At 46.5% G+C, this 25,935-nt stretch overlaps 2 protein-coding genes across 25 annotated transcripts in view; one reads left to right on the top strand and one right to left on the bottom strand.

The window, feature by feature from the left end:
- The window catches only part of ANO10 (anoctamin 10), a 235,295-nt gene extending 228,917 nt beyond the window's left edge, over window positions 1-6,378 (top strand). For 19 of the 20 annotated variants that reach the window (XR_013527249.1, XM_035275008.3, XM_078350607.1 and 16 more), the window contains one exon: window positions 5,748-6,378. Coding sequence is in view for 18 of the 20 variants with exons in the window: in XM_035275008.3 (XP_035130899.1) it covers window positions 5,748-5,816 (69 nt within the window). In the remaining 2 variants the exon portion in view is untranslated. Of the gene's footprint in view, window positions 1-4,114; window positions 4,227-5,747 lie in introns of all 20 variants that reach the window. The other variant, XR_001907298.5, reaches the window with a different exon arrangement.
- A 15,082-nt stretch (window positions 6,379-21,460) lies between these two features.
- The window catches only part of SNRK (SNF related kinase), a 66,394-nt gene continuing 61,919 nt past the window's right edge, over window positions 21,461-25,935 (bottom strand). For all 5 annotated transcript variants that reach the window (XM_035275002.3, XM_002758253.5, XM_008981480.5 and 2 more), the window contains one exon: window positions 21,461-25,259. In XM_035275002.3, coding sequence (XP_035130893.1) covers window positions 24,041-25,259 — 1,219 coding nt within the window. In that variant the 3' untranslated portion in view covers window positions 21,461-24,040. The remainder of the gene's footprint in view (window positions 25,260-25,935) is intronic.

Genomic DNA, 25,935 nt, shown 5'->3' with positions numbered 1-25,935 from the left:
TAACAGGAAGGAGAGAACATTTAAGACAGAAAAAAAATTATAAAAAAAAAAAAAACAAAGAATAAACCAAATGGTAATGAGAGGAGTACAAGAATTGAAATAGAGGGATGTGATGGTGACAGGGAAGGAGGAAATAGAGGGATGGGGAGGAGACAGGCTGAGGACTGAGTGGCAGAAAGGAGTTGCCAGCAAAGCTTGGAAAGGGCAGGCAAGCCTGGGTGGAGGGAGCTGGTGGCCAGAGCAGAACCAAGGCTAGAGTGCAGGGCAGGAGGGGACGAGGGTGACAGACAAGAAGAGGTTAACTGCAGTCCACAGTGTGATGGGCACCTTTGAGTGGCATACTCAGCCCCCCATTTAAAACCCTGCTTGGGCTGCTTTGGGACAAGAGTGGGACAGTCTGGGACGTGCTCTCAGTGCAGGCAGAGGCACAGCCTTGAAGAGGGAGGCAGGAGCACTGGGTGTATGACAGGTAGAGGGGCTGGGCCGGAGGAGCAGGGATCTGCAGAGATGGCTGAAGTTTCCATGGTCTGAGATGCTGGCTGGTGGTGGCACTGCTTCCTGAGATGGGCATGACTGGGAGAAAGGCTGGCTGGGGTGGGAGGTGGGAGCAGGAGCACTGGTACTCATGGTTGCCCTCAAGTCTTACATTTTTACATTTTGTCAAGTGTTAAAATGTAGCAACATCTTCAGGGGGAGAGGTAGGCATAACTCCTTCCAGGTTTGGTTGACGGGCTGCCGCAGGCACCTTTCTGTCCCTCTACCCACTGCTGTCGTGGCTGGTTAGAGCCATATGGCATCACCAGGCCCAGACAGTCTTGGACTTTTTAATCATTATATTTTCAGAACACTGTTTCAGGTAAACTTTCCAACAGAGATAAATAAAAAGTCTTTGTCAAAATATGTGCTTCAGAAGCCCCATTCTTTACTTTCCTTTTTCATCTGAATTGTCAGGTTGTTGCTTGATTTTTGCTCTGACTCTAACTGCATGTCCTCAATAAGCTGCTTAGCCTTGTGGGTCCCCAGGGCCACGTCAGTGACACCTGTAGAGAAGCCCTTGCTGTGGTTGCAAGGTGTGAATCAGGCGTGCTTGCACAGCTTGAGTGGAGGAGGCTCGAAGTTGAGCCTCCCTTCTTCCCCACCATTCCCCTTCTCAGGGAGACTTGGAGATGGCTTCCTTTCAGGCAATGGCTCTCCACCTCAGCTGCATGTTAGAATCACTTGGGGAGCTTTGAAAAGTCCCTATGTCCAGGTCACATTTAGAGGCATTAAATCAGACTTTGGGTGGGGGAGGAGGAACGGGTGATCATAATGCTCTGTTCTCAGGCCTGCACACACAAGGCTGAGGTGACTCAGAGGAGCCAGGTGCTGCTGCTGGGCTGAACTGGCCTGAGAACTCCATTCCTAGACACGCTGTGTGGCCAGCAGCCTGGTTCTATCCCAGCCACTGCACCCTGCACTCAGAGGACATGAGCCTGTGAGGCCACTAGTGAACAGTAACTAATGCATGGGATTTTCTATTCTTCAGCCAAGGGCTGTAGTTTGTGGTTTGAGAGTGGTTTGAGAGAAGGGAGTAGCTGCAAGTAGATTTCAAATCGAGCAGGAGATGTAATCTAATGATAGTGATTCCCTGAATACTCTGAATAGAAGGATCCTAAAGTTGATTGTGGGCTCAGCCTGAAGGAGTCTCTGCTACAAGCCTCGGAGGGAGAAGGGGCCATTTGAGGTCCATAGTGCCCACCATGGTTATCCAAAGTCTATGGAGTCCACCATGGCCATTCCAGGTCTGTGGAAAGCATTGCAATTCTCAGAAAATATTTCTGTACTTCTTTACAGAGAAAATGGGGTCTGGTCTTCTCAGGTCAAGCTGTGCGTTTGGCCAACACAGTTAATGATTAGGTTCCTGTTATAACCATAACTAATAATGATGCAAAAAATTTGTCAGTGTTTTTTAAAGAATAATTTGAAGCATGAGTGTTTTAATGAGTCACAAGTTAGGGGAAAATTCCATTCTCTCCATTTTGATACTTTTTTGGAGAAGTCGTCAGCTCCGTTATCTTGCTTATATTTTTATGAAGGTTTTAATTTAAGTGTCCCCAAAGAAGCCAGGTTTTTTTAAGGGGATAATGTTGCTCCCTCCCACCCCACCCACCCTCCAGCCAGGTTTGTTAAAGAGAAGAAGCTGAAGAACTGAGCTGCCAGAGGCAGGCTGGTTCCTAGGGACTGTCCCAGCCCACTCAACCAGAGCCCACAGTGTGGCCTGGGAGAAATCTGTTTCACCCCTTATGGCCTCAGTTTGCTTATTTGTGAAAAGTGACAGATGACAAATCAGAGACTTGCAAGCCTGGGGTGGCCAGTGGAAGAACTCAAGTGCTCATTAAAAATTCAGCGAGTCTAGAACCCACTACCGGGCCTGCATTTCACCAGGTCAGGATTCTTACATGGCCATCAGACTGACTGTTGTTGAAGGTTCCTTCCTAATCATAAATTCTGTGATCCTGACGTCACTTCTGCTGTTGCTCACCACTTCCCCATCGGGTAAGGTGTGGGAAGTACTCTTGGGCCAGGACTGTGGCTAGGGCTTTTCACCAGGAGGGCAAGTTTGCAGAACAGTCACTACATGGAAGACAAATGGGATATTCTTGTTGTAAGTCGCATGACCCCCATACTGAGGGTTGCAGACTCATGAGTGGTAGATGGCAATTGGTTTACCTAAGAGAAGGCATCTTAGGGCCAGCCAGCCAGTATCAAGTAGCTGTGGCTCCTGACTCCATTTGCAGCCAAGGGAGGTGGAGGCCTGCCCCATTTACACAGAAAAAGTACAGATGTCAGCCACTGACTTCATGGCAATTTAACTCACCTCGGCTTTTGCAGCTCATTTCCTCCAGATTGCTTGGGTTTTTCTTTGTACTTTAGCTGCAGGTTTTAATGTCTGGTTCTGCCATTGGCTCAGGGTCTCCCAGCTGGGGATTGTGGGCACAGGCAACCCAGGGAGTCGAGGTGAGCCCCCTCCGTACCATGGCCCTGGGAGGGACAGTGTCCTTGGAAGGAAATCACCTGGTCCACCACTGCCTTGTGGAGGCCCTGGGAGCACAGCCTTCCTGTGCCTGCTGTTCTCCTGGCTGCCAAGCTGGCCTTGAGACATCTCATGTCCCTGGCCCAACTCAGGGATTACTGAACTCCAGTGAGGCTTGGTCATTCATGGCTTTTAAAGAAGCTTTGCTCTAGGACAGGTGAAGGAAAGAGCAGAGATGTGCAAACGGCTCCTGACTGGCCTGAGGCAAGGGAGGAATGTAGGGTCCCTAGCCATTCTTTCTACCTTTACCACCAGCAGTGCAGTTCAGTGCAGAAGACCTTGTGACCTCGTGGACATCCTCAGGCTCTTACGCGCTGCCCTGAGCAAGGCAGGCAGTGCAGGTGGGAGGAGCCCAGCCAAGTGAGTTCTGGGTTCCTTCCCTGAACTTGGGTGAAGCCCCCAACCCTGGGCCTGAGAGAAGGGGCTGTGGACACTGAAGAAGCCCCTCATGGGCACATCAGTTATGAGGACAAGCAGGGGGCTCCACAGAAGTAGCCCCAGGAAGTGAGACAAAAGTCACTTCCAGCTTGGTCATTTGGAGGAGAAGGCCCATTCACTCTGGCTACTGTGGAGGAGGGGGCCCCCTCCCAGAGAGCTGCTGGATGCTTCTATGCCTGACTTCATGGGGCTTCCAGCCCCACATGCCTTGAAAAGAGCCTCAAATGCTCTCATTTTGGTTTTTTTCCTCATGTGGAATGACAGGGAAATGTGGCTGCAAGATTCTGTGACAAGCTGGGGAATGTTCTGTCTTCATTATTGTTTTAGTTCAAATTTACTGGGTGCAGTGGCTCATTCCTGTAGTCTCAGCTACTCGGGAAACAGGCAGAAGGATCCCTTGAGCCCAGGAGTTTGGGGCTGCAGTGTGATCATGACTCTGCACTCCAACCTGGGCAACAGAGTGAGATCCTGTCTCTTAAAAATAAAAAAAAAAGACATTTTAAAAGTCCCGGAAGTATTAAATGATAACAGCTAGAAGAGTCTGCAGTGAACCTGGGCTAAAATATTACAGTTTTTATTTATGGTGATATTTTTTATCTTTAGTTAACAGGCATCATGGGCTTGTGAGAAGACCTAAAATGTTAGTAATGGAAGAGGTAGCAGATGCAAAAAACTGGGGAGACTTTTACACGACGTGGCAGTTCAGCCTCTCTAGGTTTGTGAACTATTAATCAGACCATCTCTATCATCCTGGCAGGATGAAGGTTATAGAAATCTTGCAGCTGTGGGTCATTTGGACAGGGCATGTCCCTGGGCCAGTGTTAACCCCTGTATCTATCCCCTACTCTGGGCCTGCTGAAATGTTGTGGCTCCTGCAGAAAGAACCCTCCCATCCTTTCCACCCACTGCTGGTAAACTGGTCACCTTGACTCTCCCTGTTCCCCTTTCTCATCAAAAGCCATCTCCTAAGCCTTGCTTAGACATGGATGAGCAAGGGCCAGGCAGTCCCCTTCCCAGGCCAAATGCAAAGAGCTCAGCTTCTAGGAGCCATCACTGAGCTGCCCCATGGGAGACAGGTTAGGCTCAGAAAACATGAGAATGGTCAGGGGGTGACAGCACTTTCCTGAGATACTTACAGATCTCAAAGATCCTTAGGAGGATAAATTAAAGCAGGAGACAAAGGCTGTTGATTGACAGTCTATGAAAGGGGCTTCTCCACTGAAAGCCATAGGGAGTATGCTATTTCTTCTAGCCCTGTGTGGCACTGGGGTTCTCAAGATGAGTAGCCAGGTACTCGGAGCCCCAGCTGTGTTTGTGCTCAGTTTTGTTTTTCCATAAATGAATCACTGTTATTGAAAATGTATTTGAAGCCAACTTCCACAGTATTTATAGTTATTCATTTATTCAACAAATAGGGCAGAGCTGTAGTGGTGTTTTCTAGCCACAAAACAGAAGTGGCTAGGAGCTTCGGGGCTGGGGTAGGGGAAGGTGAGAGCAGCAGGACTGCCCCATCACGCCACTGCCTGACTTGTGGGCACAGCCTCTCCCTTCTGATACCTCCCTGGAAGTGTTCCATCCTGTCCTCCAGGAGGGTGCCTCTATCTTGACATCACCCTCGGGAGCCTTCATGGGTTTTTCTCAGTGAGAATGGGGGCAGAGGGGTGAGGGTAAGTCCTATGGCTGTACTAAAGACAAAAGTCTGGTGAAAAACATCTGATGATTTCCGGACATCTGTTCTGGGCCAGGGACTTCATGGACAACAATTCTTGCAGCTGCCCTGCAAAATAGGTACCATTGCTTTCACTGCAGATTTGGAAACTCTGGCTCAGTGAGGTCAAACTGCCAGGTTCACTTAGCGCACAGGGGCAAAGCAAGTTCTTGGTCCCAAGCCTGTGCCCTGTCCTCTCTGAGGCCCTGTACCCCTATTCCCCTCATCCTGGCCATCTAGGGAGGAGGAGATACCAGCTGCTTCTCATTTCAGTGTCCTTAAAATCTCTGCTCGTCTGGGCTCACACAGTGAAACACTGCATTTCCACCCACACCAACGGTCTCCCATCTCCTTAGAGTCAGACCCAGGGACTTGCAGGAAGCTGCAGCCAGCATCAGAGAGCCACCACTTTCCTGGGGTCAAAACTGTTCTTCAGGCTTCCACAGAGAGTGGGGGCCTCTGCCACTGCTTAAGTGCCACTTCTTAGGCTTGTGTGGCTCACCTGGTGTCCTATTTTTCTCTTGACAGCAAATGATGCTTGTGACCGAGAACCTGAAGGAGGAACCAAAGGAAAGCGGGAAGGAGAAGGCAACCTGAGTGCCCGTGTGCCCAGCTGCCCCTGCTGACAGAGGCCTGTGTCTTCACCACACCTGGCCTGGTGGCATGGCGGGTACCCAGGGCGGCATCGTGGCTCCTGAACCCAGACCCAATGCTTAGCCAAATGAAGTGGCTCCCATTTGGCAAGTGCCCTTCTCAGTGTTGCAGGGGCCTGGCTCAGGATCCCTGGCAATTCCTGGCAGTTCCCCCAGCCACACCCTGTCTGTTCCTTCCCAGTTCCTTCCCAGGCCCCACACACTGCTCCAGCTGCCAACTTTGCTGAGAGCCACTGCTGCCCTTGAGCCTCTCAGCATGAGTGAGCCACCAGCTCTCCATGTTCCCCTCACAGCAGTGTCACTCCTGACTCCGCCATGGCCCAGGGACCCATGGACAGGTTGGGGGTGGGGTGTGTGCTCCCTGTGCTCATCACAGGAGCCTCAATTGAGAGTGAGCAGGGCATACCCACACTGAACCTCTTCCCTGGTTCTCTTTTGCAATATGTTAACAGACCCTTTACCAACATAAACAGTAGTAACTGAGCTATTAAAGGCAAACTCTCTGACTCCTACTGCCTGCAATGCGGACTGCAATGGGCTGCCCTGTTCTGAAACAAGCACTGGGTGAGGTGACTGGAGGTGGAGCAGTGATATCGGTAGCCCAGGGTGGGGGGCTTGGCTGGAGGCCAGGTACCAAAGCTTGTAGCTGAAGCCTAGGCCATTTTCGAGAACTGCTGCTGCTGGTGGTGGTACCCCCCTACAGGGACACTAGGGCTGCTTTCACATGCAGGGTGTACCCATGGTGCCAAGCCAAGGGCTAGCAGCCACTCCTGGTGCCCTGACTTGGGCTTGGGCTTGCAGAGAAAAGGGCCCTCCTTGCCCAGTGGTGCTACCCACCTCCCTAGCTGTGTCCATGGACTGTCCTGCATTCAAGGCACAAGAGTGCGATGTAGGCCAGTGCTGCCCATGGGGACAGCCCTTCCCACCAGTGCTGGCTGTCCTGGTGTAGCCAAGATGCCACAGTCCTGTGGGTACCTCCACTCAGACAGCAGCAGATGCCCTGGCACACCTGGAGAAGGTGAAGAGCTGGGAGGGCCACCGTGCTTCCTAGTTGGCAGACGCTTGTTTCCCTCAGCTCAGGAGTCAGGCACCTTGATTCCTCCCCCACCTCAGAGATGGGGCAGCCTCCTCACGCCAGTTCAAACACCACTTGTCTTTGGAGGCCCCGACTCTCCCTGTCTGCTCCTTCTTGGTTGTTTGTGTTGGTCCTGTGAGCCCATCCTCTTTTCCAGAGTAGACACATGTCGGTGAGCTTTGCCCCTGCCCTTACATGGAATGAGCCACTTTAGGGCCTTATTATTCAGTGTTTGTTCAGTGTTTGACAGTTTCTAGTTACAAGTTCATGTTTTGAAATGTCAGTGAATGGCAGCCACCAATATAGGCCTGAGTCCTGAGACCCCAGGATCTTTCCTCCATTTCAGCCTGGGGGCGTGTGTTTTCTGGGAAAGGAGAAGTTGTGCCCTTGGCACCAGCTCCTGGTATTCCCCCATCCTCCAGAGCCCAGCTTTGGGATTCAGTCACATGAATGCAGTTGGTTGTGAACCAGTGGGTCTTGAGTGCCTGGAACATGAAGCCACCAAATCTCCTGCCACCTGTGGTGCCGCTGAGCCAGGCAGCCTCCTCCCAGTACAGTGACTGTGCTCTTCCCAGAAGCCTCCCGTCTGCCCTTCCTCAGCGTCTGATTGGGCACAACTACCCACTTAACTAAGCCTAAGCCAGTCACTGCACAGGGGGAGAATGGGACCCTCCAGTGGGGCCAGACCTCAGGCACAAGGCCACGGGGGAGGATGAGGATGGATATGGAACCAATCTGGTTGTGTCAAGTGGGAGATTGGCAGGAGAGGAAGGTTGCAGCGGTTTGCCAGGCTCAGCATGCTGGAGCTGTGGCGAGTTCGTTACTGTATCCCCAGGGCTGTCGTGGTTGTTATCTAGCACACCGCAGGTGCTCAGGACTGAGTGGCACAGTTGGAATAGTGGGGGTAGAGGACAGTGTGTCTGCTGCTTCACATTCTGTAGCTCCCTCATATCTGAGATGGACTGAGAAAGACATCTAGGCCGATGCTGTCCCACCCACACCCTTGCCTCACACAGCCCTTCCCTGTGGTCACGGTCTCTGCCTGGAACTCTGGCAGGCCCCCGGCTCCCTGTACCTCACTTTATCCCCCAGCTCTTCTGGCCAGTGACTCACCCACTGTTCTCTTGATGGCCTCACCTCAACCTCAAATCCAACCCAAGCACACCCCACAGGCCTCTTGCGGTCCCCACCCTCCCTGGCGGTGCTGCCTTAAGGGCTCCTGGTGACTCTGCCCACCCTGTTCCCCAAACACCCCTGAGGACTCCAGAGGGTGACCACCCCACTCCGCATCACCGGATCCAGCCTGCAAGAGCTAGGAGGCACCTGCTCATGTGAGCAGACATGGACACCAGAGGTGCCAGCCCCCAGCCTGGACAAGAAAAGTGCCCAGAGGCAAGGGCGTCAAGAGTCAGGAGGCCAACACCACAGCTGCCCCTGAGGGACAGGCAGGGCCAGGTGGGAAAGGATTTGGAACCCTGGTCCAAACCCCTCATGACTCAGAGGAGGGAGGTCCACGCTAGGGAACCACAGGAGACTGAACCCAAGTCTTTGGACTTTAGGCCCAGAGCTCTCCCGGCACTGGACAGCTTCCAAGGAGGACAGCTGGAGAGCAGCTGTGGGGCAGGGCATGAGACAAGAACCTCAGCCACCCAGGGGAAGCCCCAGTGAGGTAAGCGCAGGCCCCATTCTCACATAGAAGCCCATCCCACCTGCGACCTTGGAGAAGGGTTCCCAGGGAGGCCCCTGGCAAGTTGCTCAGACGGGCTCTGTTCACCCCACGGCCCCTGGGGTATCTGCACAGATGGCCCTGCCAGAGCATTCCTGCCTCACCTCAAAGGTAGCTAGGGACTGGTTTCTCTCGCAACTGTTGCATGTGTCCCTAACTGTCTCTCTCAAGCCATGAGATACAGGCCATCTCCAAGTCCCACAGATTGTCACTGAGACTTGACCCCAGTGGGGTTTTGGCTGCAGGCCCGATCCACTTCACAGCCCAACGCCCCTCTCACACACAGCTAACCCAGACCGTGTTGAGCCCTGCGCTGTGACAGTTCCTAGGTGCCCTCCCCATAGGTGAGGGCTGTCCCACTCCTCACAGGTGGCTCCTCTCACTCTCCGGGGCACAAAAGCCCCACACAGAGGCCAACAGAAACCCCACAGCATCCCAGGGCTGCAGCCTTGGGTAGGGGGATCAAGCAGTGGCTCCTTCCCCCAGTGGTGGCCACACTGCCGTAGTCCCCATCAGCAGCTCAAAAGCTCAGACTTGAGAACAAATCTTTATTTTAGCAGCTTCACTAGCAAATAAGAAAATGTTCATGACCAACCAGCTCTGCAGCAAAGCTGGACAGCCAAGAGCTCTCTGGGTCACAGTTGCCTCACGTTGTCCCCATTTAATAGAATAAGCTGAGGCCTGCAGGGTTCAAGTGCTTTTTCCACAGCCCATGTCTATCCACATCTGTCCTTTGCCGCCTGTGCCAAGCCCTGCTACAGCCTCTGCCCAGCACCTGAGACCTGCATTCCCAGCCTCAAACCCTGCGGCTTCTGCCCTTTTCCATCAGGAAAGTAGCAACAGGAAGGAGGAAGGCCGAAGGCCACACACCAAGGAAGGGTCCAGACTGGTCTTTACTAAGTTTTAGGAACCCTATGGCCCTGCAAGGTCAGTGCCTTGCCAGTGCCTTGGTAAACAGCCAGATAATGTGGGCCTTGGTGAACTTCTTGCCATTAGCTGGGTCTACAGAGCTGCCAGGCTCCAGGCCTCCCTGCATGCACTCCACACCCCATCCAAGGGACCTGACAGAAGAGAAGGGACCTGACAGAAGCTGGAGCCTCCAGCACCTCCAGGAGCCCAAGAGGACATAGCCAGGGCAGCTGTGTCCTCAGGCTTGGGAACACCCTCTGTCCCAACCACAAGAGAGGCCATAGCCACTGCAGGGGAAGGAAGATGGTTTCCTGGTCCTGGGAAGGGACCCAGTCAAGTAGGCACCAGGAAAGGGTGTAGGGAGCCACTCATCCAAACTCTCTAAGAGTCAAAGTTAAGAGGTCTTGTGAGCTAGCTCAGGACCCCAATCAAGGCCTGCACCAGGGTGGGCCAGGAGCCTGGAATCAGGGCCTCGTGACTGGGGCCAGGCTCAGCAACAGGGCCTCACATTCCTCTGAGTTTGGCCACAGACTCCTGATAAGCATTGCCTAGACCTTGTTCTGTGCAGATGCCCATTGCCACAACCCCAGCCTGAGAAGCCACATGGTGATGGTTTGGCCCAGGAATATATCTTTGACAATGCCTGCATTGGAGGCTGTTGCACAATGAAATCCAAGAACCACAGCAGGGTAAAGGGCCTTGCTGGTTTCTGCCCAGGAGCAGCTGATGCTAAAGGCCCCTGCAGAGCCAGCCTCCTTCCCTGCTGACTTGTCACCATGGGGACAGGTCTGGGGTGCTTCTGTGGGCCTGCCAGGGATCTAGAGCCACAAACATCCTGGGCCTGAACAGGATCCAGGGCAGAGAGGAGCAACAAGCTACGGGACCCAAGAGACTTCAGTTTCCTTCCCACCTGGTGTTGGATGACGGACATCTCCCACCACCCTCTGTAAGCCTTGGAGATTCTTGGGCAGTTCAGAGGTGGCAGCAGCTTCCACTCAGGAGGGAGACTTTTGGCTTCCTGCTGATTGGTATGTGGGGGCCTCACATAATAGAAAAGAGAGGTCTGATGAAGTTTGTCCCGTAAGTTTGTGGCACAGATCACCCTGATTGCATTTGGCTCAAGAAATGTGGCCTCCTCACTAGATCTTACTGTGCTGGTGAATTTCTTCAGTGAAAGGGGAAAACAGTGGCACAGAGCATTTGGATTATGAGGCTCCTTCATTTGTATTATTCCCACCTACCTATTATTACTTCCTGTTTTTCACCTGAGACTCCCACGGCCCAGTGGGTAGATAGATGCAGTCACTACAGGAAGTAAGGGCAGGGCTTCAATAAATCCAGCCCAGCTGACCCTCTGCAGGAGAAAGGAAAATGCACCCCCAAGTTTCCCAGGGCACAGGCCTGAGCAATCAGCTGAGGTGTGAAGAGCTTTTGGCCACATCATCAAAGTGTGCTCAATACAAGGAAAATCATTTCAAATTTCTAAAAAATTAACCAGAAGGGGACCAGGCGCGGTGGCTAACGTCTGTAATCCCAGCACTTTGGGAGGCCAATGCAGGTGGATCATGAGGTCAAGAGATCAAGACCATCCCGACCAACATGGTGAAACCCCATCTCTACTAAAAATAAAAAAATTAGCCGGGCATGGTGGAAGATGCCTGTAGTCCCAGCTACTTAGGAGGCTGAGGCAGGAGAATCTCTTGAGCCCAGGAGGTGGAGGTTGCAGTGAGCCGAGATTGTGCCATTGCTCTCCAGCCTGGTGACAGAGAGAGATTCTGTCTCCAAAAAAAAAAAAAAAAAAAACCAGAAGGGCAACAGTAGGGTAGACGTGAATATGCACCTCCCTTTACATAACGCTCTGGCTCAGAAAACAGAAACCAAAGGTATCTCCTCCCTAAGGGAGACTGAAGAGCCACTTACCATCACCACTGCCTCCCTTTCCCAGAACACAGGCACAAACTGGCACCCAGAGTTTGTCCTTGCAAATGGGGTCAATAAAGACAGGGAGGCTGATAGTGCAGCATAAACGACTGCTTTCTGGGACTTGCCCGCCTGCCTGCCACCTTCCTGGGATGCCCTGCCTGGTCATGGTGCTCTTGTAAGCCATTTGCTTCAGGAGCTGCTCTCCAGCTATAAATGGCTCTGTAGCTGCTGCCATTTGCACCTCAGCAGAAGGAAGGATGCAGGTTGGGATTTGCAGTAATAATCTGAATCAATCCAGTGATATGGCAGGCTTCTATCTAAAATATGTCAGTGCAGGATTTGCTGTGATTTTTGCACAAACATGTTGAAGACATTGATTCCTAATGGACAGAAGGCATCTTGGAGACCAAGAGACACTTCTTGCCTAGTCCCATTTTCCTCCCAGACGGCTGGTCCCAGGAAATGGCCATCTGGACCAGGGAAACTTCCCAAAGCTGGAATTCTTTGGGAAATGTTGTGAGTCCAGGTCTTAGCCCCTGAATCCAAATGGTCTCTCATCATGAGGTATAAGAAGCAGCTTCACCTAATTTCATGTACACACCTACAGTCTCTTAGGACCAGATATGTCATGGAATTTTGACTTGTTCAGGTATTAGGAAGGTAACAAGATGCTTATACATGTGTTACGCAACAGCTTGAGTGGACTCCTATAGTCAACTGCCTTAATACTGCTTTGCTCAGCCCTCTTACTAAAAAGTCAAAGGAAAAGTTGAGATAGTGCCATCTTCTCACACCTCTCCCTGCCCACCCAGCTGGGCAGCCTGAAGAGTGGGCTGCCGGGTCAGGTTAACAGTGCATCCCTGGCCAAGACTCTTTCCCTTTCTGAGCCTTATTCCCCCCTGCAAATGAAATGCAAACAACACCCTGCCCTGCCCATCCCTTTCTGTGGGAGTCCATCAAAATAACAGCCACATTCCCTGGCTTTTTAAGCCTCTGAATTCTGCCTTTGAGAAGAGGTTCACACCCCACGTCTCTTCTGCCTAAAGACTTTTTTTTTTTTTTTTAGACAGAGTCTTGCTCTGTCGCCCAGGCTGGAGTGCAGTGGTGCAATCTCGGCTCACTGCAACCACCACTTCCTGGGTTAAAGCGATTCTCCTGCCTCAGCCTCCCAAGTAACTGGGATTACATATTAGCCAGGCTGGTCTCAAACTCCTGACCTCAAATGATCTGCCCACCTTGGCCTCCCAAAGTGCTGGGATTAGAGGCGCGAGCCACTGTGCCCGGCCCTCCCCAGAGACTCTTTTCATGGCACACAGGTCATGAGTCAGTGGAGAAGCAATGAGAATTTTGGGTTGAGAGCAACATGGGTCAGCTGGAGAGAGCTGTAGACAGGAAGAAGGTGTCCAGGCAGAGCCAGGGTCAGGAGCAGGGTAGCTAAGAGGGAAATAATTCCCATTTCCCAGACCCTCCATTCTATTCTTGAGCACCCACTTGGGTTCTACTCCCCCTCTCTCCTCACACTTCCAGAGAGGCCCCCAGAAGACCTACTTCTAGGTTTTTTTAAAATTTCCCTCAGCCTCGCCTCAGGGTGACCTCTGGCTCACAGGCTGCAGAGCCTTTGTGAGAATTCTCAGGCTGACCTGCTGGTGTCCCACTCTTTGACCCTCTACTCCCCATCCCCACATTTGAGTGGCCCTTGGGCTCCTGTCTCAGGTCTTTGCTGCCTTCTCTGGGCCTAAGCTCTCACCAAAGTCTCCCATTCTCAAGGGTGAGAGCATTTCCTCCATACTTGCAGAGCACAGATCTACAAAGGAATGCCTCGGCCAGGTGCTGAAACCACAGGTGCAACATGAAAATGCAGCGCCCTTGTTCAAATGTTATTACAAATTTCATCTTAGGCCAATGCGGTGGCTCACACCTGTAATCCCAGTTGGGAGGGCTGAGGTAGTCCTCCTGGCCAGGAGTTCGAGACCAGCCTGGCCAACATGGTGAAGCCCCATCTCTAACAAAAGTTAGCTGGGTGTGGTGGCATACGCCTATAATCCCAGCTACTCAGGAGGCTGAGGTGGGAGAATCACTTGAGCCCGGGAGGTGGAGATTGCAGTGAACCGAGATTGTGCCACCACACTCCAGCCTGGGAGACAGAATGAGACTCTGTCTCAAAAAAGAAAATTTTATTTTATTTTTTAACTTTTAAGGAGAGGTACATGTGCAGGTTTGTTATGTAGGTAAACTTGTGTTATGGGGGTTTGTTGTACAGATTATTTCATCACCCAGGTTTTAAGCCTAGTACCTGTTATTTTCCTGTCCTCTCCCTCCTCCCACCCTTCACTTTTAGGTAGGTCCCAATGTCTGTTGTTCCCCTCTTTATGTGTTCTCATCATTTAGCTCCCACTTATAAGTGAGAACATGCAGTATTTGGTTTTCAGTTCCTCCAGCTCTATGCACATTGCAGCGAAAGACATGATCTTCTTCCTTTTTATGGCTGTATAGTATTCCATGGTGTATATGTACCACATTTTCTTTATCCAGTCTATCACTGATGGGCATTTAGATTGATTCCATGTCTTTGCTATTGTGAATAGTGCAGTGAACATAAATGTACATGTCTGTTTATGATAGAACAATTTATATTCCTTTGGGTACATAACCCTTGGTATGTTGGTAGTTCTGCTTTTAGCTCTTTGAGGAATTGAACTTTCCACAATGGCTGAAATAATTTACACATCCACCAACTGTATGAGTTCCTTTTTCTCCACAACCTCACCAGTCTCTTACTTTTTGACCTTTAGTAATAGCCATTCTGACTGGTGTGAGATGGGATTTCATTATGGTTTTGATTTGAATTTCTCTAATAATCAATAATGTTGAGTTTTTGTTTTATATGCTTGTTGGCCACATGTATGTCTTCTTTTGAGATGTGTCTGTTCATGTCCTTTGTCCACTTTTTAATGGAGTCGTTTTCTTCTTACAAATTTAAGTTCCTTATAGATGCTGGATATCAGACCTTTGTCAGATACACAGTTTGCAAAAATTTTCTCCCATTCTGTAGGTTGTCTGTTTACTCTGTTGACAGTTTCTTTTGCTGTGCAGAAACTCTTTAGTTTAATTAGATCCCATTTGTCCATTTTTGTTTTTGTTGCAATTGCTTTCAGCATTTTTCTCATGGAATCTTTGCCCATTCCTATGTCAAGAATGGTGTTGCCTATGTTGTCTTCCAGTTTTCATAGTTTGCAGTTTTACATTTAAGTCTTTGACCTGTCTTGAGTTGATTTTTGTATATAGGGTAAGGTAGGGGTTCAGTTTCAGTCTGCATGTGGCTAAACAGTTATCCCAGCACCATTTGTTGAATAGGGAATCCATTTCTATTGCTTGTTTTTGTCACCTTTTTCAAAGATCAGATTGTTTTAGATGTGTGGACTTATTTCTGGGATCTCTGTTCTGTTCCATTGGTCTGTGTGTCTGTTTTTATACCAGTACCACACTGTTTTGGTTACTGTAGCCCTGTAATAGAGTTTGAAATCAGGTAGTGTGATGCCTTCAGCTTTGTTCTTTTTGCTTAGAATTGCCTTGGCTATTCAAGCTCATTTTTGGTTCTGTGTGAATTTTAAAATAGTTTTTTCTAGTTCTGTGAAGAAGGTCATTGGTAGTTTGATAGGAATAGCATTGAACCTATAAATTGCTTTGGACAGTATGGTCATTTTAATGATATTGATTCTTCCTATCTATGAGCATGGAATGTTTTTCCACTTGTTGGTGTCATCTCTCATTTCTTTGAGCAGTGTTTTTATTGTTGTTCTTGTTTGTTTCTTTGTTTTTTTTTGAGACGGAGTCTCAGTCTGTTGTCCAGGCTAGAGTGCAGTGGCACGATCTCAGCTCACTGCAACCTCTGAGCAGTGTTTTGTAGTTTTCATTGCAGAGATCTTTCACCTCCCTGGTTAGCTGTATTCCTAGGTACTTTATTCTTTTTGTGGTGATTGTGAATGGGATTGTCTTCCTGATTTGGCTCTTGGCTTGACTATTGTTGGTGTATAGGAATGCTAGTGATTTTTGTACATTGATTTTGTTTCTTGACACTGCTGAAGTTGTTTATCAGCTGAAGGAGCTTTTGGACCGAGACTATGGGGTTTTCTAGACAGAGAATCATGTGTCTGCAAACAGGATAGTTTGACTTCATCTCTTCCTATTTGGATGTGCTTTATTTCTTTCTCTTGCCAGAAATTGCTCTGGCCAGGACCTCCAATACTATGTTGAATAGGAGTGGTAAGAGAGGACATCTTTGTCTTCTGCCAGTTTTCAAGGGAAGTGCTCCAGCTTTTGTCCATTCAGTATGATATGGCTATAGGTTAGTCATAGATGGCAATTACTATTTGAGATAGAATCTCTGTTGGCCAGGCTGGAGTGTAGTGGCACAATTTCTGCTCACTGCAACCTCTGCTTCCTGAGTTCAAGCAATTCTCCTGCTTCAGCCTCCTGAGTAGCTGGGACTACAGGCATGTACCACCACACCCAGCTAATTTTTGTATTTTTAGTAGAGATGGGGTTTTACCATATTGGCCAGGCTGGTCTTGAACTCCTGACCTTGTGATCTGCCTGCCTCAGTCTCCCAAAGTGCTGGGATTACAGGCATGAGCCACCATGCTGTCAGATGGCTCTTATTATTTTGAGGTATGTTCCTTCAGTATGTAGTTTATTGAGAGTATTGAACATGAAAGGGTGTTGAATTTTGTTGAAAGCCTTTTCTGCATCTATTGAGATAATCATGTGGTCTCTGTCATTAGTTCTGCTTATGTGATGAGTCACATTTATTGAGTTGCGTATGTTGAACCAACCTTACATTCTGGGGATGAAGCCCACTTGATCGTGGTGGATAAGCTTTTTGATGTGCTGCAGGATTTGGTTTGACAGTATTTTGTTGAGGATTTTTGCATCAATGTTCATCAAGGATATTGACCTAAAGTTTTCTTGCTATCTGCTAGGTTTTGGTATCAGGATGATACTGCCCTCAAAGAATGAGTTAGGAGAGTCCTTCCTCCTCATTTTTTTGTAATAGTTTTAGTAGGAATGGTGCCAGCTCGTCTTTGTACATCTGGTAGAATTCAGCTGTGTATCCATCTGGTTCTGAGATTTTGGGGGATGGTAGGCTATTTATTACTGATTCAATTTCAGAGCTGATTACTGGTCTGTTCAGGGATTCAGTTTTTTCCTGGTTCAGTCTTGGGAGGGTGTATGTATCCAGAAATTTATCCACTTCTAGATTTTCTAGTTTGTGTGCATAGAGGTGTTCATAATATTCTCTGATGGTTATCTGTATTTCAGTGGGGTCCATAGTAATATCCTCTTTGTTGTTTCTAATTGTGTTTACTTGGATCTTCTGTTTTTTGTTCATTATTAGTCTAGCAGTAGTCTATTGTATTAATGTTTTTAAAAAACCGTCTCCTGGATTTGATCTTCTGAATGGTTTTTGTGTCTCATTCTCCTTCAGTTCAGCGCTGATTTTTGTTATTTCTTGTCTTCTGTTAGCTTCAAGGTTGGTTTGCTCTTGGTTCTCTAGTTCCTTTAGTTGTGATGTTAGGTTGTTAAATTGAGATCTTTTTGAGAGAAGTATTTACTGCTGTAAATTTCCCTCTTATTGCCATAGCTGTGTCCCAGAGATTCTGGTATGTTGTATCTTTGTTTTCATTAGTTTCAAAGAATTTCTTAATTTCTGCCTTAATTTCATTATTTACCCAAAAGTCATTCAGGAGCAGGTTATTTAATTTTCATGTAATTGTATGGTTTTGAGCAATTTTCTTAGTCTTGATTTCTAATTTTATTGCACCATGATTTTTATTGGTATGATTTCAGTTCTTTTGCATTTGCTGACAATTGTTTTATGTCCAATTGCATGATTGATTTTAAAGTATGTGTCATGTGGCAATTAACTTTAAAACAACAGCAGAGCATCAAACCAAGTATGAGATTCTTCTAAGTGTGGTGCCCCCAAATGAGTATACAGGTTGCACACACACATGAAGCCAGCTCTGCCAGTAAGACATTGACTCAGTCTCATGCTGGTGTTCCCCTTAGTGACTGTTTCTACCAGTGCCCCCCACCCCACTCTTTTCATCTTCTAATCCAGAAACCTTGGAGTCCTTATGAAATGATAAAGGATTCAAGAAGCAAAATGAATTCTTGTTTCTCAGCAAAGCCCACTGATACCTCCTGTGGGTCACACAGGGACCTCCAGATGATTGGAACCCTGCTCACACTCTCTGCATTCTTCCTCCCTGCTTTGCCCTTCTTAGAATTCCCTGACCCTGATATCATTGCTGTGCAGACACATCACTACCTCTAATCCATCATCTCATGCTAATTTAAATCACCATTTTCTTCTCCAAGGGCATTATGAACTGGCAAGAACCATGATTCATTTTTCTCTTCTGACTTTCTAATCTGTAACACCTTGCTCAGAGTGAGGTGTCCAGCAAGTGCTTGGTCCTGGATTTGGGGATCATGAAAGATGCAGCTCCCTCCCTAGTAGCCACAATGTGCTTAGGCCTTATCAACTCAAAAAGGGCTACAGTCTTTCTCTCCCTGGATTCCAGAAGTCTGAGAAAACTCATCCCTGCTGAGCAGCTGTAGGGGGCAGAAGGGCCATGGATAAACAACCACCCAAAGTCTGACATGTCCTGTGTTTGGCCTGTTCAAGGACTAGCAAGGTTATTGCAACCTGAGCTTAATGAGCAAGTTGACAGGAGGAGATGTGATAATTGGGGCAGAGGACAGATTGAAGCCTTGTGGGCTACCACACAAGGACTAGACTTTTAAATCGGAGATGGGAAGCCATGGAAAGATTTTAAACAGGGAGTGACCCACGATTTAGACTGCTGTTTCTGGCCATGATGAAATTAGAGGAATTTGATTGATCCTCTTGCCTTAAACAACTAGGAAACCAAACAAAATATATGAAGCAATAGTTTTCAGACATTGAGCAAGAGACAGCATAGGGCAGTCATCCTTGAAAGAAGGGAGGAAAATGAGGTGAGCCCTGTGAGTTGAATGCCCCAGCTCACTGCCCAAAGGCAGTTACCAGAAGACAGGGAGGGAGAGCCTAAATAGCCTGGTTGTTTAGTTTTAAGTTCAAAACCAATGTGCAGGGCAGAGAGGAGGGAGCTGTACAGATAATGAGCAAGCTCCAAAAGAAAATCTATGTTTTTTGGTTGAGTTCTGATCAGTACCTATGAGAAAACTACCTGAGGCTGGAGAAAGAACCACTGTAAAGCAGTAGGCTGAACAATGCTCAGAACTTACCCGAGGCTGGGAATAGTTCATGTTCCTACCAGCCAGAGTGAAAAAACCTCAATAGAGTCTCTAGAGAGATATTGCCTCAGTAGTGGGCCAAGTTAGCCCTAGATGAAGACTGCTCAGGATCTGCCCTAACAGTTTAAAAGTGAGACATGAAGGATCCAATGACTTTAAGTAACTGCATTCCAAAATGAAATCCAACACTTCTTACATGAGTACAAAAAATTACAGCATTCAACAATGTAAAATTCAGTGTCCAGCATTGCAATAAAAATCAATCAAGAATTTTTATACCCAATGATAATATCCTTCATAAAGGAAAAATAATTTTTCAGACAAGCAAGAGCTGACAGAATGTAATGCCAGCAGATCTGCATTATATAAAATGTTAAAGAATGTTCTACACGCAGAAGGAAAACCAAAGTGTGGATCTACACAAATAAATGAAGAGTGCTGCAAATGACAAATATGTAGCTAAATTACTCCCCCCATGTTTAATCCCTTAAAAACTAGTTAAAACAATATTTATACATGTGTAAAAATAAAATGTATGACAACAATCATGTAAAGAACCAGGAAGAGGAAAATAGAGGCATACAGTTGTAAAGTTCTTATACTCTACACGAATGATGTATTAAGATAGACTGTGATATAATACACATATTGCAAATCTTATAGCACCCACTGAAAAATAAGTGGTACAGCCAATAAGCCAATAGTGGAGATAAAATGGAATAACAAAAGGTGCTCAGTTAAACCAAAACAAGGTAGTAAAAGAGGGAAAAATAACAGACAAATAGAAAACTAGGTAGGTTTACACTCAACCATATTGACAATTACACTAAATTAATACATCGAAATAAAAGACATTTGCAGATGAGATAAAAAAGCAAGTTCCAACTGTATGCTACTACAAAAAACAAACCTTAAACAAAATGACACAATAGGTTAACTGTAAAGAATAGAAAAAATATATACTCTCACAAGTCAAAGCTGGAGTGACTATATCACTATCACATGAAGTAGATTTCAGAACAAATAATTTACCAGGCATAAAGAGAGACCATTTCATAATGAGGAAAGGGGTCAATTCATCAGTATTACATAACAATCTTAAATGCATAGGTACCAAACAATAGAGCTTCAAATTTTATAAAATAACACTGCTAGAACTAAAAGGAGAAACAGACAAATCCACAACCATAGTTGGAGATTTCAACACTCCCCTCTTAATAATTAAGACAGAAAGTAAGAATATAGAAAACTTGAACATTCATTATCAACCAGTTTGAACTAACTGATGTATAGGACACTCCACCAACAGCACTCTCCAAGCACTCAGCAAACATTCACCTAGATAGGTCATATGCTGGGCCATGAAACAAGTTTCAGTAATTTCAAGAGATTTCAACTATACAAAGCATGCACTGATAAAAAATGATATAAAACTAGTTATAGAAACATATGTAGGAAGTTAGTTATAAAAACACATGTAGGAAATCCCCAAATATTTGGAAACTAAACACCTTTCAAAACGGTATGATTTAGCCTTTAAAATGATCTCTCATACTGCTGAATGGAGAATAAATGAGAAAGACAAGGGCAAACACAGGGAAACCCTTTAAGAGGCATTTACAGTTCAGATGAGTGTCATGGACTTGAGTGGTAGTGGTGGTGGCAAAGAGAAGCAGTCAACTTTGAAAGGTAAGTAAGATTTGCTCATAGACTGAATGTTGAGATGAAAAAGTGAAGGATGACACCAAGATTTTCAGCTTGTATCCAACTACTGAAGGTCAGAAGTTGCCATTTAAGATGGGTGCACTAGTAAAAAGATGTGAGGGGAAAGATTAGAAGTTTTGAACTTGTGAAAATTGAGATGCTATAGACACATCCAAGTAGAAAAGTCAAATCGGTAGTTGAAATCCAGTGTTCCTGGGATATTGGGCTAAATGCATTTTGGGCTTCTACCAGCATCTAGTATTAGACTAAATGAAATCATCAGGTGACTCACTGCAGATAAAGGGGCCAGAATTGAAACTTGGGACACTAAAAATTTAGAGGCTGGGAGAATGAGGAATGGTCAGTGGACTGAGGAGCAGCAAGGCAGAAGTGAGATATTGAAAGATGGGAGGTTTATAAGGAAGAGAGTATAGCAATTAATCAAATTCTAACGGGATTGAAAATTGGTAACACGAAGTGGTCGCATGAGGCTGGAATAAGGGGTGTTGAGGACAAAGGTAAACTGTGCCAAAGGGCACAAGATTTCTTTTTGGGGTTGGGTAAAAGTTGCTTATGGTAATGGTTGTGTGAGAACTGAGTAAGAGTAGCTGACTTTGGAATCCTAGTAACAAGAGGAAGGGCAGAGCATGTGAAGGAAGGGAGGAAGGCGGAAGTGGAAACTTGTGGCAGTTCTCATTGCTTCTGTTTATTCAATTAGGCAGCATAGTGACCAGCAGAGTGACGAAAGTAGATAAAATAAAGTGTACTTAATGGGCAGCCGTGGGCCCACCTGATATTTGTGGTCATGAGTTTAAAGTAAATGTAGTCATGACTATACTTTTTCAGCCACATCTGGTGGTGCAGGCACAGAACATGGAGGAGGCTGGGTCTAACTGAGTGGGACCACGCAAAGCTTCACGCATGAGAACCAATACAACACGGGACACAGTTTATATTGCTGAACACCAATATGTCACTTTATTATTTGGATTTTTTCCCCATTTGTCACATACCTGTCAATGTTTACACAATGAGGGAAATCAACCAGCATTGGAAGCAACTGACCAAATCAGTTGATAAGTCTGTACCCTCTTAACGCACATCAATTTTCACTTGGGGTATCTTTAATTCAGTTCGGTCTCACAGCTATTCTTAAAATTGGTGTCAAGATTGTCACATCTTTAAATACAGATAGAATTGCCAGAAGTACATAATTATATATATACACACATACAGAAAAATACAAGACTGTTTTTCCACAATATGTAATTTATACACTACTGTAACTATATGCAACTTTTGAAGACAGGTTAAGGAGTACAAGTAATTGTTTAGAGCAAGTAAGTAGTTTGGTCCAATATTATCTTAATGTAATGGTCTTTTGCTCCCTCCCTTTTATGTGACGACATACTATGACATACAACACATGCACAATCATTCACTTATGAACAAAGGAGTAAGACACCACTCAGACTGACATTTGTATACCCAGAGGGTCAACCAACCACACACAACTAATAAGGCTATAATACAGCTATGCAGCATAAATGGTCAACACTGCTGATCCTAAAGTGAGCACCATATATACATCTGAATATAAAAAACCATTGAAAACCAAACACATATGGGTCAGTTAAAAGGTGCCATTCCAAGGCTATACATAATCACAGGAAAAAGTATTTACACTGCTTGGAAAACAGCTGCAACAAAGAGTTTATTGCCAATGCCCTTTATAAACTTCTCTCCCACGTTTAATACAGATGTTACGCTCACTCTCTATGTGAACCACACATCTTATTTCTGGCCCTTTATAAGATCCCTGCTCAAGAATTTCAAGCAAATATGTTCTATGGCTTCACCCACACATCTATTCTCATAGCTTTCAAATTATAAATATCACAATGAACTAGAGCTGTAGCTTAAAACATATCTAGCCTAGGTCTAGAAAGTAAAATAAGTATTTTAAGTATCACTTTTACTTAGTTTAGTAAGTATACTGTGAAATTCAGAGTTCTCAGTAAAATATATTTATCCTAAAGTAGCAGAGTCAGTGTGTACTTGAAGAAACAGTGACCACAGCAGTGCAGTTCTTTGGTGATCTGCCCACTCTCCAAATTACATGACCAGATGCGTCTCAGTCCATCACCTCAGACATGATAGGAGGGCTGAAGAGTGGGGAGGGGAACTGGGTCCCAGCCACATTCTATCACCAATGTTGCTAAGCACTGTTTTTAAGACTCCCAGGGCACTGCATAAAAAACAGCAACTGGCCCCTTCCATAATTAGCAGTTTGCAATATACAGTGTCCTACAAGAGAAAATGCCATGACAGATGATTATCTGGTCAAAAGCAGTCTTTGTACAGGAATAGGTTAAAGCAAGGTTGATTATTGTTTTGGCAGGAAAAGGCAAAGTGAAAAACACTTCCAGAAAAAAAGTTACAAAGCAGGCTTTGTGCATTTTTGTTTGCTGTAAGTGTGAATTTTACCCTTTTATGTATATTTTTTGATCAGCCAATTTCACAGCTAGCTGAGCCAAAGGATATAACTCAATGAAAATAACAAGAGTTAACTTAATTACCAAACTCCTAAAAAACAAATCCCAGTAAGTTTTGTTTTAATTCATGGGTTTTGACTTTGCCAACATTTGTGTGCACCTTCTGTACTAGGCCCTACAGTTTTTCTATCTACATGGAAATCCTGCGGTGTGCCCTACAGGAAGGAATTTACACAGAGCATCTTTTTGTTCTGTTAGACAGACATACACTCTCTAAGTAGAGTTAAGACATCATCACTTCACATTACAAAATAAGATTGTCTGCTTGTAATTTATCACTACAGGGGAAGCTGCCTTATAAATCTAAGTACTTTATCTTACCTATTACAAAAACAAGGATATCTTTTTCAGTTAAATTTTAAGAGCCCAAACTTGGTTTTATACTATAGCTTAAGACAAACAGGTGTGGGTATGTTCAAATTGTGGTTTTTAAGGTTCTCAGTGCAGACACTCACTGTCCTCTGCTCTGCACAGGCCATGGACGGCTGGGCGACACAAGGTCGCTAGCTGGCTCCAGGCCTGTGGGTATCACGTTATTGCTTTGGTTCTGTCTCAGACACCAGAGTGTGTCTCAGAGCACAGAGTTTCCACATCACAGAAGGTCAGGACAGGAATTCAGATTTTTCACAAAAAAAGCATTTTTTCTCTCTCTAGGTTAAGTGCAGAACATCAAATTTCTAAGTGCTCCATTTATATTAGGTTCCAAATATACATCTTAATTTAGTCCTGATCATCCACATTAAAATTATGAATGTAAAAATTACATAATAGGCTTTTCGGCTGGAAAAGAAAAGTGTCTAGCAGCATGCACAAAGACCATGCATTGTCACATCATCAGGCGAACAAATGGAAAGGTAATAAATAATTGCTTCTAACGCCCACTTTAAAACAGTAAAAACAAATGGGAACAGTGAAGTGAGCCGGTCTTCACTGCTCTGAGCAGGAAGCGTGCTAGCGGCCAGATAGGGCCACAGTCAGATGACGTGGCAACAGCTGGCTGGGCTGGACGCGCACAGCAGCCCCTCTTTAGGGTTCCGCTGGATGTTCACAGAGATGGTCTTTTCGCACAGAGGTAGCTGGAGCACGTTATTTTTCAGGTTCTTGCTCTTTATCCGTTCCAATTCAGTGGTGGTATCTGCCATGTGGTCAGAGAAAAACTTTATGCCGCCCACTGCAGGGGCCTGCCCTGCATTCCCCGTGGAGCTGATGCACATTTTCCATGTAGATTTCTCTTGGACTTTCACACTGGAAAATGACAAGCCATTCTGTGGATCAATAATGTACTTGGTGCTCCCATGAAGCTGGGAGCCAAGGCAGAGGCTCATGAGTTTGAGGCTCTCAACGAGCTCCCCAGCACTGCGAGAGGCCAGCTGCATGGAGTTGCTGGGGCCGGCACAGCGGCGTGTGGTACCCGATGTATTGGTGGGGTTGCCACCCGAGCCGCTGGAGGGGCTGCCCCCACCAGCATTGTTCTCACTGGGGCTGGCCTTGTCCGCCCCTCCGCTGCCATTACTTGGCTTGCTTTGGCCCCCGCCATCCCCCTCACTGCCAGGGGGCCCCTCGCTGCTATCCCGGCGGTGCCAGGAGTAGGTGAACCCACTGTCTTTATCGAGCCGCCGCCGGCTTTCAGAATCATCATCACTGGTCTCCGAACTACTGCAGCTGGAGCCCCGGCCCTGACTTTTCCTCCGGTGGTAGCGTTTGTGAACTGTACCCGGAGAAGCTATATTCATCTTTAACCTGCTCAACTTGGGAGGCAGATTCTCATCCATGTCAAATTCGTCATCAGATTCCCCTTCCTCAAAGATCTGGTTGAGGACAGGAGCACTCTTCCTGGATGTCAGGCGATTGGTCACAGATGGCTTCCGGCGCAAAACCACTTGTGTTGAGAGGGACATGGGTTTCTTGTCCTCCTCATCTTCCTCTTCATCTTCTTCCACCCTGAACAGACACTTCCGCCCACTGGCTGTGGGTTTTAAGCTCGTGGGTGGCACTGTAGAGAGTGCTGGTCCAGCCAACTCGGGAAGGTCGTCTTTCTTAGCTGAGTCACACAGGCCTTTGCTCCTATGGCCATTGAGGACACTGTCGGCAGCCCGAGCAGGAGACTGAGGGACAGTCGTGTGAGACAGAGGAGTGGCCGTGAGGTCATCCTCAAGGTCCTGGGGTACATCAATTTTGGTTGGCCATGACTGCCTATGTAACAGATTGGGGGAAACAAAGCCATATAATCATTATGCAGATGATGGTAAAGTGCATCACACTGAACTTACTGGGACAAAATCTACAGACTTAAAGAAAAAAGCAGCAGCTCTGCAAAGCCATTCAACATCATGTAAAACATCAGCAAGGACACCACAAGTGTAAATGTGGTTTTGAAACACGGTTCAGTTGTGGCTTATTGGTCAAATGACAACTTCATCAGAAAAGAAAATGGGGCAATAACTACTCATCTTTTCTAAACAAAAGCTTTATATTACAAGATTAACATTTAAAAAAAGCACAATAGAGGTTATTGGCAAAGAAAAACCTGAACACCACACGTCTTGTACCTTTGGTTCTTAGATCATAATCTTTAAAGGTTATTTACTACAAATAAAATTCACCTGAAATTTCCAGGGCTCCTGATTTTAACATGGGGTAAGAGCTTGGTGTTTATTAAAAAAACAATGGAAACAGTTTAATGCATCTAGAGAGAAACAAAAGCTATACGTACGACACATATACATCATGCAAAATCATATAAAAATCTCTTCTTCGCCAATTAAAAAACTCACTAAGTTAAATATAAATATCTATCTTTTAAGACAGGGTCTCACTCTGTTACTCAGGCTGGAGTGCAAGGGCATGAATGCGGCTCACTGCAGCCTCA

This window comes from Callithrix jacchus, chromosome 15, assembly GCF_049354715.1.
Source record: "Callithrix jacchus isolate 240 chromosome 15, calJac240_pri, whole genome shotgun sequence".
NCBI lineage: Eukaryota > Metazoa > Chordata > Mammalia > Primates > Cebidae > Callithrix > Callithrix jacchus.
The sequence above is the reverse complement of the archived record's forward strand: the minus strand, read 5'-3'. Positions and strand labels throughout refer to the sequence as shown.